This window comes from Oryzias melastigma, linkage group LG8 (genome assembly GCF_002922805.2).
Source record: "Oryzias melastigma strain HK-1 linkage group LG8, ASM292280v2, whole genome shotgun sequence".
Lineage (NCBI taxonomy): Eukaryota > Metazoa > Chordata > Actinopteri > Beloniformes > Adrianichthyidae > Oryzias > Oryzias melastigma.
The window spans coordinates 3,569,224-3,587,191 of NC_050519.1; the positions used below are offsets into that span (position 1 = coordinate 3,569,224).

General features: G+C 37.4%; 3 protein-coding genes across 7 annotated transcripts in view; 1 reads left to right on the forward strand and 2 right to left on the reverse strand.

Annotated features, from left to right (window-relative positions):
- Positions 1-5,261, reverse strand: ccdc47 (coiled-coil domain containing 47). Of its 2 annotated transcripts, none has more exons than XM_024272153.2 (13): positions 5,117-5,261; positions 4,259-4,552; positions 4,084-4,179; positions 3,681-3,855; positions 3,479-3,600; positions 3,344-3,409; positions 3,166-3,267; positions 2,727-2,837; positions 2,303-2,388; positions 1,247-1,305; positions 1,040-1,149; positions 680-847; positions 1-557 (listed from the first exon to the last, which is right to left on the reverse strand). In XM_024272153.2, the coding sequence occupies exons 2-13, from the start codon at positions 4,541-4,543 to the stop codon at positions 477-479; spliced, it is 1,461 nt and encodes a 486-aa protein (XP_024127921.1). In that variant the 5' UTR covers positions 4,544-4,552; positions 5,117-5,261; the 3' UTR covers positions 1-476. The 2 variants fall into 2 exon arrangements, with proteins under 2 accessions (XP_024127921.1, XP_036069032.1); XM_036213139.1 differs by lacking the exon at positions 5,117-5,261 and adding an exon at positions 4,953-5,062.
- A 1,770-nt stretch (positions 5,262-7,031) lies between these two features.
- Positions 7,032-12,339, forward strand: dcaf7 (ddb1 and cul4 associated factor 7). The gene is made up of 7 exons (XM_024272154.2): positions 7,032-7,425; positions 7,643-7,801; positions 8,966-9,077; positions 9,185-9,303; positions 9,385-9,594; positions 9,806-9,923; positions 11,223-12,339. The coding sequence occupies exons 1-7, from the start codon at positions 7,288-7,290 to the stop codon at positions 11,393-11,395; spliced, it is 1,029 nt and encodes a 342-aa protein (XP_024127922.1). The 5' UTR covers positions 7,032-7,287; the 3' UTR covers positions 11,396-12,339.
- Positions 12,340-14,772: 2,433 nt separating this feature from the next.
- Positions 14,773-17,968, reverse strand: part of kcnh6a (potassium voltage-gated channel, subfamily H (eag-related), member 6a) — a 51,361-nt gene continuing 48,165 nt past the window's right edge. For 3 of the 4 annotated variants that reach the window (XM_024272792.2, XM_024272794.2, XM_024272793.2), the window contains 3 exons: positions 17,470-17,653; positions 17,186-17,384; positions 14,773-15,491 (listed from right to left, as the gene is read on the reverse strand). In XM_024272792.2, coding sequence (XP_024128560.1) covers positions 15,225-15,491; positions 17,186-17,384; positions 17,470-17,653 — 650 coding nt within the window. In that variant the 3' untranslated portion in view covers positions 14,773-15,224. The remainder of the gene's footprint in view (positions 15,492-17,185; positions 17,385-17,469; positions 17,654-17,968) is intronic. The other variant, XM_036213140.1, reaches the window with a different exon arrangement.

The window sequence follows — 17,968 nt, forward strand, 5'->3', positions numbered from 1 at the left end:
TTTTTCAACAGACCAGTGCAGTTTATTGTTTGCTCAGAAAATCCATAGAAACAGTCTGAGGGAAACCAATTCTGGTACGCATATATATATTAAATTCCTTGAGATTATCATTTAAAGACGATATTAATGCTAATACATTTCTATTGAATTCATGTCGTTTCTTTGTCCATAAAATGTGGCACCACGTTGCCAAATAATGTTCTCATTTCCAGCAAATTATATTTAAAAAGCTTAGCAAGCTATACAGACTTAAATAGATATCAGTCATGTTGACAGAGAGGATGACTTTGGTGGTGAAGAGGCCCGACGTTGGTTATTCAGTTACTGCTACGTCAAAAAGACAGGTAGTGTTACAGGTGAGCCCGACACACCCACTCATGTCCGTCTGAAGCTGCATGGCACCTGTGAAGTTTGTGGTGAGAGAAGCGAGAGAAAAACTGAGCCGGCACAGTTTTTACATGTGCTTGTTTGTCTGATCACATGGCTTTAACTTTGATCTGTTTCATCTTCATCTGCTTCTTTTCCATCTTCTTCTGCTCACGCCGCTGAGCTGCTTCCTGTGAAAAAGAAAACACAAATCGGAATTATTTGTATTTGTTGTGTTTTATATTTTTTGAAAATATTGCATTAGAAATAACTTTGTCACAAATGTGTAGTAAAAAAAGGGACAAGTTTCGACCTCCAGGCGACGCTGCCGTTCAGGATCCTCTTCATTCATGATTCTCTCCTTCTCGGCTCTCTTCTTCTCCTCACGGCGGGTCTGGGCCGCCTCCTGGCGCTGAGCGTGAGTTTGTTTCAGGAAGTTTTCCTCCACGCGAGCCCTGTTCTTGTCAGCCTTCTGCTTTCCCTAAAGAAAGAAGCAAAAGTTTGTTAACACTTTTTTACTCCTCGTGTCTTCACGAACAGCAAAGAACCTTTTGACATCTAAGAACATTTTCTAAATGTGAGCTACAAAATTTAATATATTTCTTTTCATTCTGGTTTTTGCTTTGTTAGTATGTTTTCTTTAGAAAAATTCACGATAAACATCTATGTTTACCTCTCTGTTGAGACGGAGCTTCTTGACTTTGTCGATGCTGTAGATCACCATGTTCATGAGAGGAAGCAGTGAGTCCATATCTTTGGGAAATGTGTTGCCCATTCCAGGCACTGCAAACAAAGGGTAAAAAATAAACTAATTATGAATAATAAATAAAAACATGAGGAACAGAAAAGAATTATACAAAAGGAATAAGATGAAACTGACCATTAAATGTAAACAGGAGTGTCTTCTTAGTCTCAGGCAGCTTTAGTGGCTGACCCTCCCTGAAGATTAAAAACACATTTTAGGCATAAATACCGGAAGACCCCGACCTGATTTGGTCCTACTGGGAACTTTTCTCAAATTATTTTACTACTAAATTTAATGGCAAATTGAGCAATTTCTTGTGCAGGAAGGCACAGGAAGCATTAATTGACACATTATGAGCATCTTTATGACACATAAGTGGAGCCAGAATTTAATGTTGGAGGCCAGGCAAGCTTTGGGTGATGGAGTCAGGTGTGCATGACAAAGGAAAAGTCAGCTTTATGTGAGAGGTGGAGCCAGTGGTAAATGATAGAGGTGGAGACAGCTTTGAGTTATACAGGCGGAGCCACTTTTGTGTAGCAGAGGCGGAGCCAGATATACCTTATGGAGGCGGAGCCACCTTTAAGTTACAAAGTGGGAGCCACTTTTGCACAACAGAGGCGGAGCCCCCTTTGTGGTATAGAGGCGGGGCTACTTTAGCGTTTTAGAGGTGGAGCCACTTTAGCGTTTTAGAGGTGGAGCCACTTTTGCGTTTTAGAGGTGGAGCCACTTTAGCGTTATAGAGGTGGAGTCACTTTTGCGTTATAGAGGTGGAGCCACTTTAGCATTTTAGAGGTGGAGCCACCTTTGCGTAGCCAAATGTGCATAACAAATGTGGAGCCAGCTTTTTGTGACAAAATCAGATCCACTTTTTTGTGACCAGATTTTATCTATATGTGACGGGGGCGGAGTCAGTTCTTCAAGACATAGGATAGGTAATCTTAGTTTGACACAGGCAGAGCCAGCTTTGTGTGACATGGCGATGCGTATTCTCCTCATGAGCGCGTTTGATTTATCTAGGAATTCCAGTTCCTTTAACATTTCCCAAAAAAAAAAGTGCCTTGGGTCTAAATGTGAATTTGTTCCCCTGTGATGAACTGATGTTTTACGCGTTTGCCTATAAGTTTATATTTAAGCGTAATTTTGAAAACGGTTCAGAATCAAGTGAAGTATCTTATAGAAACACATACTTACTCTTGCATAACTTTTGGACCAGAAAATTGGTCTGAAAAATGGATGGACTCAATCTTTTCAGCATGGGTGGTGATGTAGTGTACCATCTACAAAATATAAAAGTAAAGATGTTAAAAAAAGATAAATACAAAGGATGCAATTGAAAGACTTCACATAAGCATTGTCCATTAATCAAGTAATTAGGTGATTTACAAAGTTCTGCACTAATAAGTCCATCAATAGTAATGACTGAGCAAATCAACACACTTGGTACATATTTCAAAACAATAGTTTTGTTAGTTAATTTGTTCATTTTGTACTATAAATATTCATTTTTTAAAATAATAATTTTCTGTAAAGTTTCCCTGTAAGCGAGTTCCCACCACCAATAAGCATGTATAAATATAATGATCTAACTGTGAGCTCGGAAATCAGGAGACTTGACCTTGTTATCCATCACACCATCTGTGACTTCGCCCATCTCACTAAGAATAGCCAGGGAGTCTGGAAGCCCATATTTAGCACCGGACTTTGGCTTGTCACCACAGAATTCGCTCTGTAGGAAAAAGAAAAACACGAAGAGTCGACATTTAAAATGGTTTCTGAAGCCGAGAAATAAAAATAATCTTTATTTACATAGCACCTTTCAAGATAAAAATCACAAAGTAAAACACAGAATATAAAAACACAGTTAAGAAAAAGCAAAAAGAAGTGTTTTTAGCTGCTTTTTAAAAGAAAACAGTCTACAGATCTGAGGCTGAGTAGGCAGTTCCAGAGAAATTAAGCTACTGCTGCAAAGGCTCTGTCACCTTTAGTTTTTAACAGAGTTATTTTAACAACCAGAAAATGAAAATAGAAGAAAAAAAATTATAGTAATATTTTACCAAGTCTTGCATCTCCTTCTGCATTCGAGCCATGGCTTTCTTTGTCCCCACGGCGAACACAAACGTATCCATGTCCTCATCGTTAAGCGTCACTTTGACTTGCTGAAAATGAATTCCACAAATTATTGTCGTATTTAAAACCCAGAAAAGCAGAAAACTGTATAAAACTTCTGCCCACCACTTGGTCACATGCAGGCCTCATCATCCTGGCAAGAACATTCAGAAGATCCTGCCTCTTCAGAAACTGCAAAAGCCAACAAATGTGTTAGCAAGTAACATCAAAAGGTGGAAATACTAGCAATTGTGACAATACCTTGAGCTGAATCAGCATGCCTTCGCAGCACACACGCCCAGAGCACCACAGGTTGTAGATGTGTTCATTCTCCTGATTCAGCTTCCCAGTGCTCACCGCTTCTTTACTAGTTCCGTCATCGCCTGATCCACACATCATTGAACATATAAATAAATTTCTATAACATGCAAATGATCCGTAGAAACACCATGACCGAACTCACCCACTAAAGCGAAGTTGCTCTCCAGAAGCTCTTTGTGCGAATTGAACCAAGCATGAGCCAGCCGGCTGTTTTTGTTCTTGCCGATGATGTAGTTCATGATGTACGCCAGCAGGCCGGTCACCATGAGGATTTCCATGTAATAACTTTCCCAGCTGTTCTGAAGATGAGCAGGAACCTGCAGAACAAAAAAAGGAAAAGAAAAATGCAGCACTTGATAGTTGCAAACCAAATTTCCACATTTACCTCACAAAAGTTCTGTCGGTTTTAATACATAGATGCATCTGAAACAACCTAATAGTTCAACTGCTGCTAGCGAGGTGATCACATATGTGCAGAGGCTGAACACACTGCAGCATATGCCAGAGTTAATCCACAGAAGATTTCTGCAATAAGCTCAGTTTACCGTGTGGATGATTAACGGATCCTTCATGGAGGGGCCAGGTTTATCAGAGTCAGGAAACCCCTCGAACTCATCCTGGTCAAACTTTCCATCTTGATCCTTTTAAATGACAAAAAATGCATTTATATTTTTAATCTTTAACAATTTGAAGTTATTAAAACATAAAAAAGTTACATACTTGGGTATCTGAATCCTCAAAACCGTCTTGACCGTCTTCCAGCTCGACTGTGGCTTCATCTTCATCTTCATCGGGCTGGGAAGAGGAGACTCGCGGAGGCGGGGCAGTTTCAGTCTCAGCAGTTAAATCCTCGTTCATGTCCTCAAACTCCGCAAAGTCGTTGTCATCAAAGTCGGCGATGTCCTCTCCGTCGTCGAAATCGTCATTGTAACGGGCCTTGGAGCCAGGAAAGGCCAGGAGTAGCAGCAGCAGCGTGGGTATGAGTAGAAAACGTGTTCTCGGCATGATTGAAACCTGCAATCAGGAGAAAAGACGCAGTGTTTACAACACTCATATATATATATATATATAGCAACATTTATAGAAACATACAGTCAAGAATTTAAAGATTACAGAGAAAGAATTAGCCTAGTGTCATCAGATAGGAAACTAATATATATATATATTTAACTTAAGCTTCAGCTTAAAGGGTCCAGGACTACTAAAACTTCACAGACATCCTACAAAACAGATATAAACTTTACATTAGGGGAAGTCACATACAGTGGAGCATGACTGTACGTGCTGAAACAAATCGTCTGCTAACAAATAAATTAAAACAATTAGTTTACCTTAACTTTAGAATCACTTAATAACATACCAAAGAATTAAGATAAACCCTAATAACCAAACCCATCCCCCAACTCTCACTCACTTTAATCTGTTAGCAAACGTAGCATTAGCAGGCTAATGCTGGCTAGCAAGCCTGAAAAACTGTCGCGTTTGACTAAACCTGCTCTCTAGATCAACGTGAAAGTGTATAGATTTAGTCGGATTTGTAAAAGGGGTCTATACAAATATAATAATGACGCGACCTACCTTGTGGGTAAAGTATAGCAATGAACGCGAAGATGGTTAGGAAAAAGAACTTGAAACTGCCCTTGGAGTGAGGTTCCGTTTTAGACAGGAAACTGGTAGCAGCATGGTTTGCCTTTCAAAATAAAAGTAGCAAAGTTGAAAATGGATGCAGTCATTGGGTTTTTAACACGAAAAATACAGCCATACATATGTTAAATGTTCACTAGAAATAATTTGGAACGTTTAACTTTAATATTAATTCATACACAAAATCATGACTATTATTTTATTATTTATTTAAAGAATATTAGCTTAAACTTAGTCTAAAAATGACAATAGATCAAACCTTATTTTATGTCTGGAGGAGGTAAATCTCTCTTGATCAAATGCAATTTCAGTAAAATGCATTTGTTTTGTAATAGTGTATAATAACCTCAGTTAAAAAAAATCTAAAAAGAAAAAAAAACTATATATTTTTTATTATTATTGAGCATTTGCAGTCAAAGCCAAATAACTACAATGGAAGGATTTTAAAAGGGCTGCATGTGGTTTTGGAGCTTCCTTTGGTCCACAACAACAGAAAGTACAGTAAAGAGGCCCATTCAAGCAGACACAGGTAGAGGAAGGTTTCATTTGGAATCTGTGACAGCAAGAATGAAAGCAAAGGTGTAGAAGAATGTGGTTGGGTCTGCAACCTTTAACACTTAAAAGAGCCAATTGGTCCAGCGTCTTACTGATCAGAACCAGAGATCCAAAAAGTCTCAACTCAGTATGTAGAAAAACATTTTATTTAAGTTTTTGTGACCATTAAGCCATCCATTAACAAATATAGCTTATACATATTATAACTTAATTACAACTGTGTTATACTTTTCTATATTTAATCTTTTTTTTAAACTTCCTTTAATTTTGACAATAGCACATGCAAATTCCTTTCAAAATAAAGTACACCCTGTGTCAAAAATGATTCTCCTGGGATTTTCCATTATAACCGTGGTGAGCCTTTTTCTCATTTTGCAATTTATTATAAATATGATAACATTGGTGTGGAATCCGAATTAAAAAATTAAAAGAATGAACATGATATGGAAGTTATGTAAAGAAAATACTCAAAACCACAGAGCTGAAGATGTTCTCTTTGGGAGTGACAACGATGGAAAGGTTCAGGAACGAAACCATCAGAGGAACGGCTCTTGATAAATGTTTTGGTGATAAATGCATTGAAGCAGATGGAACTGGTAGTGCTGATGTTGGAAAAAGGATGCTGAAGTTGGAGCTACAAGGAAGGAGAGAGACCAAAGAGAAGATTCATGTGGATAAGATAGACAGGATGATGGTTAGTGGGAATGAGGAAGATCCCAAAGAAATATTTGTTGTAGGTGTCGTAGAATATTCTAAAACAGTTTTACTTCCGGTTCAAGTTTACACCTAAACATTAAACTTTCTTATGGACACAAAAACAACTAAAAACAATTAATCAAGTTAGAATAATCTTACTTCCGGTTTATGTGTTTAAAATAAAGCTAAACAGAAAACAAAGAAAGTAGCTTATTTTTTAGAATACAAACCTTGACGATACATCATAGGGAAAAAACATGAAGATTAATGTAATTTGTTTACAATTTTTCAAGAAAAAACACTCTTGAAGCCCGTAAACTGCATTTGCCCTCTTATGGTCACAAATATAAACTACAGACAAGTTAGACTTAGCTACATAATTTTACTTCCGGTAGACACTTTGTGAATAAAACAAATGTTAAACATGGTTTTATTTGAAAAGAAAAAAAGAATAGAAACTTAACATATAACACAAACAATATAGAAATTGTGCCATATTATACAAAAAACATAAATTTAATACTGTCCTATATATCAAAATATTGTCGCTAAATGTTTTAAGAAGCATCCCTTAAAAATTCTGTTTTACTTTGAAAGGATAACCAGGAAGTTCTTCATGCGTCAGTTAGATGGTTCGCCATCAAGATCGCAACGAGCAATGCTACTCTTTGTTAAGTGAAGTGCCGTAAAATCTTGTTTTAGAACAAGATTTACGTTTCCAACAGCCAACTGCGCTTCTATAGATGTTTTTCTGTTGTAGCAAATAGATCCGGTGAAAATTCCCACGCGGCGTTTTCTTATTTGACAGTAAGCTAGCGCTAGCGTGTTAGCTGCTCGGACAACAGCTCGTGAGGATGTCTCTTCACGGCAAAAGAAAAGAAATCTACAAGTACGAGGCGCCATGGACGGTGTACGCCATGAACTGGAGCGTTCGTCCGGACAAACGCTTTCGGCTGGCGCTCGGGAGCTTTGTGGAAGAATATAACAACAAGGTGCGGGGCTGTTTTTTTGTCGGCTAACGTTTCACGAAGGAACGCGCTTGAATCAGTGCTAATGCTAACTGTACAGGTTTATTTGTTTGTTTTGTTTCGCAGAGTGGGCTTGCTAAGTGTTATTACGATTATTTTACTCTTATTGTCGTCGTATAACGTCTCTATTGATGCTTATGATAGATTTTTTAGACTAAACCTCTTATTTTTTTGTCTTCAGGTTCAGCTGGTCGGTCTGGAGGAGGAGAGCTCCGAGTTTGTCTGCAGGAACACGTTTGATCACCCTTACCCAACCACCAAGATCATGTGGATCCCGGACACCAAAGGGGTCTACCCAGACCTGTTGGCCACCAGCGGAGACTATCTGCGCATTTGGAGGGTAGGCTGTCAAACCTCTGTCACCTGCTGCGTCTGAGATGTTTGTGTTTGGGTCATCTCTCTTTAACTGGAGTGTTTTATCCCACTTTGGAAACTGGGAATTTCAAACAAAATTATTCATGTATTTTCCATAATTTACATACCTGCATCACTACTTTGTGTATTTGAAACTGAAACACATTTGTATTAAGGAGGCATTTCAGACCTGTAAGCATAATGTTACAATAATCAAACAAAACTTTATTTATAAAGCACTTTTTATACAATTGTAATGCAGAGACCTTTATAGACAAAGAAAATAAAAAGGAAATTATTAAACATGAACATACTTAAATGAAATTCAAAATAGAAATAGTGGAAAACTTGGACAGAATCTTATGCAAGGATAAAGTATTTTAATAAAACATATATTTGAATTTGGCTGCTGAAGATGCTAGCGCTGATAGCTGAAGATGCTGAAATTGGTAGCTAAAAACTCTGAAGCTGATAGCTGAAAATGCTGAAGTTAATAGCTGAAAAAGCTGAAGCTGATAGCCAGCTCTAAAATATTAACCAAATGTCAAATTAGCCTAAAAAACTAAAAATAAAACAAAACATAGGTTAGCCAAAGCAGCTAGTATGTAGCTGAAATGTTAGCTAAACTTCAAAACACCCTAAAAAAAGGCAAAATTAGCCAAAAACAGCTACTGTGTAAATATTATCCTAACTCCAAAACAGTTCGGCTAATATTTACAATAATCTTAACAAAAAAAAGCCTATATTAGCCAAAACAGCTAGCATGTAGCTGAAATATTAGCTAAACTCCAAAACAGCCTAAAAAGTCTTAGTAAGGCCAAAATAGTCCAAAAAACTATCAGAACACAAGCTGTAACTTTTTAACAAAATTATGAATTAAAAAAAGGAAGGAATATTGTTCCAGAATAAATCAACTTACATATGAGCACGCTTGTTAATTGGATTCCAACATCATTTTAAATTATTAAAATAAAATAAAAAAACAGACACGACCTGGTATATACATGCTTATTGAACGATTTTGCCTCTGAAACTGATTTAGAGATTTTGATTGACAGTAAAGAAACAGATGTGCATCCATAGAGGATGGTGATGAAATTTGCTGGAAGTCTTGCTGACTTTAATAGATTTGTCTTTTTGTTTTCTTCAGGTTAGCGACACAGAAACACGTCTGGAGTGTTTGCTAAATAACAACAAGAACTCCGACTTCTGTGCCCCTCTCACCTCCTTTGACTGGAATGAAGTTGATCCCAATCTTCTGGGTAAGAAATAATACATGAAAGCCCAGTTTAGGCGAAATGTTAATGATTAACTTGTTTTGTGACGTTTTAGGAGGATTTATTTAGAAACGATGTGTGTTATTTGACAGGAACGTCCAGCATCGACACCACCTGCACTATCTGGGGCTTGGAGACGGGTCAGGTGTTAGGACGAGTAAATCTGGTGTCTGGACACGTGAAGACCCAGTTAATCGCTCACGACAAAGAGGTCTGTGCTCGTCCTGACCGTTAACTGTCCGTTACATTTGTCCGTAGAGAGGAGTTTTTAAACCCCCTCCCGTCTCTGTAGGTGTACGACATCGCTTTCAGCCGCGCAGGAGGGGGCAGAGACATGTTTGCTTCCGTAGGAGCCGACGGGTCCGTCCGCATGTTTGACCTGCGGCATCTGGAGCACAGCACCATCATCTACGAAGACCCCCAGCACCACCCGCTTCTCCGTCTCTGCTGGAACAAACAGGACCCCAACTATCTGGCCACGATGGCCATGGACGGCATGGAGGTGAATGAGTCCGCATTGAAACTGATGAATACAAGTCATTCAATCTGCTGTAAGAGTGAAGTTAATTAGGGTGGAACTGCAGTATTTGATGTAGTTAATTATTTATTTTGTCATTTGCAGATATCATTCGTAATTTAACTTTTGTTAAAAAATAAAGAACGTCGTTGCACTGTCGTTACAAAAACGCGTCCTCATGGTGTCTTTGTGGCAGGTGGTCATCCTGGATGTGCGTGTGCCGTGCACGCCCGTGGCGCGGCTCAACAACCACCGCGCCTGTGTCAACGGCATCGCCTGGGCCCCTCATTCCTCCTGTCACATCTGCACTGCAGGTGAGTGAAATTTAGCCGCTGAAGATGCAGAAATTGATCGCTAAAATCACTGAAGCTGATGGCCTAATTTATTATCTATATATAAATCAGCCTAAATAATAATAATAAAATGTAAAAAAAAAAAAAACATAGGTTAGCCAAAACAGCTAGTATGTAGCTGTAATATTGGCTAAATTCAAAAACGACAAAAAAAAAAAAAATCTCAGTAAATACCAATATAGTTCAAAAAGCTAGCAGAATGCCAATTTTTAAAACTTTAAAACCATAACTTTTAAATATAATTATGAATAATAAAAAGACAGGAATATTATTCCAGAATAAATCAACTTAAACCTTCAATAACTTTTAATATTTTACTTTCCATGAAAAAATGTTGTGTCAAAATTATAGTTAGTTAGAAATGATCGCAAGATAACATCGGCCATTAATAACAATAAAATAAAATGATCTGGAGGGCCGGATAGAATTACCCATTGGGCCGAATTCGGCCCCCGGGCCTTGACTTTGTCACGTGCCCTAAATTAACTTTTTTTTTTTATTTTGGCTGTTGACCTCTATAAATTGAGGCTTTAAAAGTACTGTCTGGTTATCGCCATTTTTTTGACAAATTAAAAGTTGTTTAATTCTTGAAAATATATTTTAAAAAATGTCTGTGTGCTGCCCCCTACAGGTTGAATCGATGTATTACATATAAATTCAGCAATTGGTTAAATCAAATTAAGTCCCACGTCATGATTTGCAGCTTCAGTAATGATAATAGTTCTGTTCCCCGGCTGTGGGCGGAGTCAGCCTCCAACTTCCCTGTTTGGTTACCCTTTAATACCTAAGCCTTAAAATGTCTGCCTGGACTACGGACAGGTCAGAGAATGTCCTACAAATTAGTGCTATTGCCTCTTTTTCTAGAGCACAATGAATTTTCAATATCTATCATCATTTAACAATTTATTCTATTTCATAATAGTGGTTTAACAATTCAAAAAGTAAAACAAAAACACAAAATTGAAGCAATTTTTAGAGTTTTTAGTGAGAAAATTTATGCAAATGAACATGAACAAGTTTTGATTATTAAAAGTTTAAATTTGTCCAGAAACAATAAATTAACAACAACATTTCTGTAAATATTATCCCATACAGTCATCTTTTTTTATGTAATTTTCATTAACTGGTTTGTAAAATGTTTTCACGGCTCTTCTAAAGTACATTTATTTACCCCATTTTTCTGGTTGAGTTTTTTCTTTTTGTTTCTGTCTCAGACTCTCTCCGTTGTTGTTTTCTGATGTCACCCTTTTATTCTTGCAGCCGACGACCATCAGGCCCTGATCTGGGACATCCAGCAGATGCCGCGCGCCATCGAAGACCCCATCCTGGCCTACACTGCGGAAGGGGAGATCAACAACGTGCAGTGGGCCTCCACGCAGCCCGACTGGATCGCCATCTGCTACAACAACTGCCTGGAGATCCTGCGCGTGTAACAGGACTTCCGTCGCTCTCATCCCCCTGCTCTCAGTACCAGGACGTAAACCCGGTGGAGCTCTCTGAAAGTGTTCGGACGATCAAATCCCCGCTCTGCAATAATTTGGTTGACATAAAATGTTACTCCGCCGCTTTTCAGAGAGACGTGTTTGAGCTCTTATTTATTTTTGGCCCTGCAGCTGTAAAGACGCGTCAGAGCCGTCGTTTCTAAAAGCCGGACGTCTTTTATACGTCCGGAACTCGAGCCAGCCCCGAGGCTATCATGAAGGGTTTAGATGTTGTACATTTCACCTGTTGAATTTGTTGAGGTCAATTCTAACTCGTTTGTGGCAGAAGACGGCCTCTCTGATGCGTAGGAGTATGTCGTAGCCTTTTAGTGGATTACATACCATAAATATTCAAAGATGCTGAACGTCGGTCTCCTTGAAGGAGGGTCAGACTTTTCAAAGTTGTAAAGTAAAACGAGACGTATTCCTGCCTCTGTTATCTTAAATTGGACTACCATGTACAGACGAACCTCTAACTTAGCAGACGTTTTGATCGTCTTTCTAATGACTTCTTCTTCTTCTTCTGCTTTATTTGTGTGCGTAGAAACCTGCCTTTTTCTTTCTCGGTCCAGTGTAAGATGGAGCTGAAGTTGTTGAATGCGTTTGTCTTTGTTTAACACTTACGGGGTCCTTGTAGCATGCCATTACAAGGCAAAATGTACATACATATAAATATATCAACAGCTGTTGGTAAGCCAAGTGTTCATGTTGTAGCTCTTTTTCATAAAGTTTATTATTGAATTTGCTCTAATAAATTGTATCCTTCCATGTCTCAGACCAACTTTGTTTTCCTTGGTTGCTGTCAAATGTGAGAATTTTGATTTTAGATTTTGTGGTTTTGGAACAGAAGTGAGTCTGTTTTATATGCTTTGAATAAATAAAATACTGAGCTGTTATTTTTCCTGATGGAGAAATTTCTCTTTGGATTTGAAGTTCAGATAAAGAGGGTTGCTTCATTAAATATATATAGACTTGTTTTCTTATATATTAAAGACTAAAGTTTATTAAAACCTGCCCATACTACTGTCCTGCCTCCACCTTTCTGCTCATCAAAGGAAAATTTGCACAAACTTTTCAGTCAACGTGAGCATTGAAAAACATCAGCCCTCTTTTAGGATGTCATTTAAACTGTTTTATTGAAGATAAAAAATAAATATTTAGAGGAAAGAATAACTTTAAAACCATTTTAAGGGACTTATTACTTTAAAAATCTATAAATAATGGAACTACTCAGTCAGAAAAATCACAAACAGAACTTTATAACTAAAAGTTTTTGCCTTTCACTGAAAAAAAATCAAGGTTTTTGTAGTTGGAGGATAGGACCCCACATTTATAAGTAAATAAGCTAAGTTATATTAAATACACTTTGTTTTTAGGGAAAAGTTTTTTTTTTTTTTAAGTTTAAATTTCTAAAATGCCAGATAAGTAAGTAAAATGACTATTAATGTCTAATCTATTGCCAGAGTGATTTATTATTAAAATGCCACAATCCCATACCAATATCGTGGAGATATTTTTTGAGAACTGAACTCTACACCAATGTCATGTTTATATTTTATAATAAAAAGAGAAAAAAAGGATGAAATGGCCTCAAAGTCATGATGATTCATTTTTCAAGTAAACTGCTGCATCAGGAGGATCTTATTTGACACAGGGTGTATTTTATTTTGAAAGGACCTAGTATAAGCTGCTGTCAAAAGTATAAAAAAAATGAAATATGGAATTTTATTTAACACTCAATTCCAATTACTGTAAGTATTTGATAGCAAAATGTAATAAATGACGCGCTTAATGGTCACAAAAACATAAAGTTTATTTTTTTAAACTAAAAAGGAACATTTTGTTCAGTTAGAAACCAGCTCTCTTTAGCATAAAGTTGCAGACTCCTGGTCTAGAGGAGTAAAATCGATATTTTTACATGGCTTCTGGTAGGGCTGAGTTGATAAAACCGATTAATTGACCCTAATTAATCAAAGTTTAATATATCAATAAACAATCCATAAAAGTAGTGTTCAATCTCAGACATAATGTAAAATCCGCTAGCTTGATGCTAACGTATAATGGGGTTTCCCATAGAACGGCTAATGCTAACGCTCGGTTGACCTAAACATTAATTGCTGACTAAATGAACATCTTTATAAACTCACATGTATGAAGTTTCCAAACTCTTTTAAGGAAATATTTTTTAAAGTAACTTTAAAGTAACTGTCATTTGTGATCTAAATTAAACAGTTTTTTTGCTCATTCTTTCTTCTTCTTCTGGAATAAGGTGTAATGCTACAGCGCGATCGCCATCTAGTGGCCAAACGAAACACAATCAAATCGATTCTGGAATTAGTTGGCAATGCCCAGCCCTGGTTTCTGGGAGATTTGGTCCTTCTTGACCCAGTTCTGAATCCTTCCTTTGTTTCACTTCCAAATGTACAGTTTTTATTTGGTTAATGATTTTTTTTGTCATGCTATCATAGAAAAGTCAGAAATTTCTTTTGTTATCATGAGTTTGTTGAGTCTTGTGGTCTCAAAATTTGGGGGAAAACGATCGGCCATTGTTTGGTTAATTAATTTTTATTTCTATTTTTCAATCTTGTGTTTTGGCTGTTGTTAATTGCTGCTATCTAACTGAAACATAAAAAAGGTCATGTTAACTTTAAAAGCCCAGAAGAGAAGAGGAGCCCGTTGAGGAGGCTCAGGATGATTCCTAAACGGAGGTTTTTCCAGGCACGTCCCTCTGGGTGAAGGCCAGGGGAACAACCAGGACACGCTGGAGTCTCTCGTCTGGGCTGGGAAGGAGGAATCGGAGGAAGTGACCCGGTAGAAGGAAGTCTGGGCATCTTTCCTTTGACTGCTGGTCCCACAGCTCGGATGAAGATGGATCGATGGAGGAAGAAAAAGGCTTTTGGTTTGTCCAGCATTAAAGCAAAAAGAGTGAAAACACACAATGAAACCTCAAAAAGTTGTTGAAAAATTGCAATAATTTTAAGGTTTCTCTATTTTAATGTGTGTTTATTTCTGTTTCTTTTCTGATTCTATTGAATTTTGTTTTTTTTTCTTATAAGTCTTTCTTTTTTTCTTTCTCAAAAGGTTTTGCTGTTGTAAATAAGAATGCTGTTTTAATCTGTCCTGCCTGTATAAATAAAGGTTAAATAAAAAAATAGAATAAAAAAGTGAAACAATCAGCTTTTTTAGGAGATTATCTGTAACAATCTGATGCTACATGAACATCTGATGGATTTTGTTAGACATCTGACCCTATTTCTTGTCAATATCAATAAAAAACCTTTCATGATAAGGCTGAATGCATAGGTCATTTCCAGAATCAACGTCACAACTTGATAAATGAGATGAAAGTTTAATGTCTCCCTGTCACACCTCCATCCTTCACAGTTTGTAGACAGTGTGTTGAACAGAAACCACAACACTAAATCTAAAACACTCTAATATTTACTACCTGCATGGTCTAACTGTTTAACACAATTTTACATTTTCTCCCGCTCGGATGGAACGGCGTCCTTAATGTTGATAAATGTTCAGAAATGAAGCCTCCAGCTGACGTTTTCTCCTCTAAATCCGAGTCTGTCATGCGGTTTGCTTCACTTCCAGATCCAGTGACTTGTTGAGCTCATAATAATCTCTTGTGTGCAGGAGGTTCAGCGGCCCGGGAGGACGAGTCTGTGGACACGACAGGCACTCTGAACTCTGATGCAAGCAGCATCGGAGCAGGAGAAGGGAGGAGTGAAAGCAGGATTGAGTCGGTGGTGGGGGGCATTTTGGGGTTTTTGTCCTAGCTGCCGGGCAGGGCGGGGTCAGACAGGTGCTTCTGCGATTCCTGCATCTCTGTGGGGTTTTCAAGGTGCTCAGGGAGGGAGGGGAAGCGCTGGCTTCCATCCTGAAGTCCAGAAAGTTCCTGAGAACACGACATCTGAGGAGGGGGGAGGTCGACGTGAGGAGGGTCGGCCTCCGCTGATGTGATGTCATCGCATGGCAGAGGGGGACGGACGCCGCCGGGATGAACATCTTTGGATTTCTCTTTGAATTCAGAATCTGGACTCTATAAGAGAAGCATGTTCAGACGTCGTCATTATGTTCCTCATAAAACGTCATTTCTGCCTCGAATTGTAAAAAAAGAAAAATAGTGTTTGGTTTAAAAAATGTAAGAAAAATTAAATAGAATTTGAAGATCCACTTCAATGAAAATCATGTTTTTAGTGTTTTTTTTAATGTTTTTTTTATGATAGAGGACATAAATAAATAAAATTAAGCATAAAATTGATTTTTTTTGAGTATTTATTAATTCAAATTATTGTGAATCAGGAGCAGATGAAAAAAATGCCTTTAAAAAAAGGTAGAATAGAATAGAATAGAAATAGAATAGAATAGAATAGAAAGAGTTTATTCATCCCAAGCGGGGAAATTTGCCATTTTTCGTATTTGTATTTTGAATTTTTGTAATTTTACAAACAATCTGTAGCCATAAGCTTTCTGCTCTCATTCTGAATCATCATCTTCCACATAAACACACAAATGCATCACAAATACGATATTTTTCTTTTTTGGTCTGCTCTTAATTCCCAACAATTTGAATAAAGAAATACTCAGAAATGCAGTTTTGAGCTTAATTTTGTTTACATATGTCCATTATCATCACATAAATGCCACTTTGCACTGTAAAATCAAGCTTGTTTTTTTTGTTTCTTTTTTTTATGAGTTCATGAGTTAACCTGACAGTAAAATTATTTAAACTTGGGGCATAAATTTTCCTTTGTACACAAAAGCAAACACATAATTGTCTTTCAAACAACCTAAAAAATTCCTGCCTGAAGTCAATTATGAAGTTCGGTTTGATTTAAAAAAAATTTTTTTTCAGATTGAAATTTTATTTTGTTTATTTTATGTTTATTTATTGTTTAGCACAAATACAATGATTTGTAAAAAGAAAGTCAAGCAGGGAGAGGAATAAAACCCAAATGGATTATTTAAGGATTAAAAGAAATATATATATATATATATGTCATATATTAATGAGTATTCCAAAAGTTTTTAAAAAGTGGCAATATATATATTAGTAGTTCACAAGTTACAGGATTTGTCTAAAAATAGATATAAAATCCAATTAATAGCAGAAAACATAAATATACCATTTATAAAATAACACTATTGGGATAAAAGTGAGAAACATTTTTAAGAAAGTATGACCCATTACAAAAAATAGTACAGAAAATACTCAACCAAATATCAGAAAGACTTATTGTTAAACAGAAATTAAATGTTTTTTTAAACATCTTTTGAAGGATTGCAGGTTTTTATTGCATAAGATAGTTCATTCCAAAATGTGCTTCCCGGAATCTAATTGAAAACTGAGTTTTTTAGTCTAAAAGCAGCTAAAAATAGAAATAAAAAACAAAATAGTTATTCTATGTTCAGACTGGGCTCAAAAATGTGCGTTCAAGTGATCACTTCCAATGAAAAGTTGATGTTTTTCGAGCAGACATTGAACTCGTTTTAAAAGTGAAACCAGTTGACCAATCAGGAACTTGGATTTTAGTAATGATGTATGGATGGAATCCTTTTTAAAATGCTTAACGTTTGAAACTGATCATGGAAATTAATTATTGTGGTTTGTTCCGGTCAGAATAAATAAGAATAGAGATGTGAAAATAAAAATCCTGGATGAGATTCACCAGATTTGACATTTCCCAGCATCGCTCTTCCTACATGTGCTAGTACTGAAGTCAATGCCCTCACCTGCAGGAGCCGGGCGGAGCTTTCCACCTGCCCAGGCGTGGCGCCGGCGACCGTGTGGATTATGGACGCTCCTGCGTTGTAGAGCGTGCTCGGGTGAAGGCTGGGCGACACGTCGCTGTAGGCAGGAGGAACTGCTGGGATTTGGCGCTGGAGGAGCTGCAGGATCACAGTGATGTCTGTGGTCATGCGGGTCTCCAGCCTGAGAGGATGAAAAGAGGGAACTCAAATCAAGGCTTCAAACCTGCGCACTTCCTGTTCTCAAAACATGAAAATAACTAATTTACCTGTTCAACTGGGACTGCAACAACTCCAGCCTGGTCTCCAGCTCTCTGGACCGATCCGCCACACGTGCAGCGGGCTGAAACCCGGCCTTGATGGAGGACGGGCGCTGAGGGCTCTCGGACAGCTGGCCCGCTCTGCCGTCGCTCCAGTATCCGAACACACCTGACATGCTGATGGAGGCGGCTGCTGTTTGGAGAGGAAGCATCAAATCTGTGAGTTTTAGTTTCTGTTACATAAAATAAAATAAAAAATGTATGCAGTGTTTGTGAGGAAGAGTTAATCAGCCAAAATGTACAATTCTTCTTGTTTGATTCAACCTCTTAATTTGTTCATTAGTGACACCTGGAAAAGAGGTTTTATGGAGCCCCAAACTGTTCATAAATAAATAAATATGACCTTATTCAATCAATCAATCAATAAAAATATTTAAATATATAAAAGATTTTAAAATTGTGAAAAACCTGCACACACATTTTAAATTAACAATATTATTCTTCATTT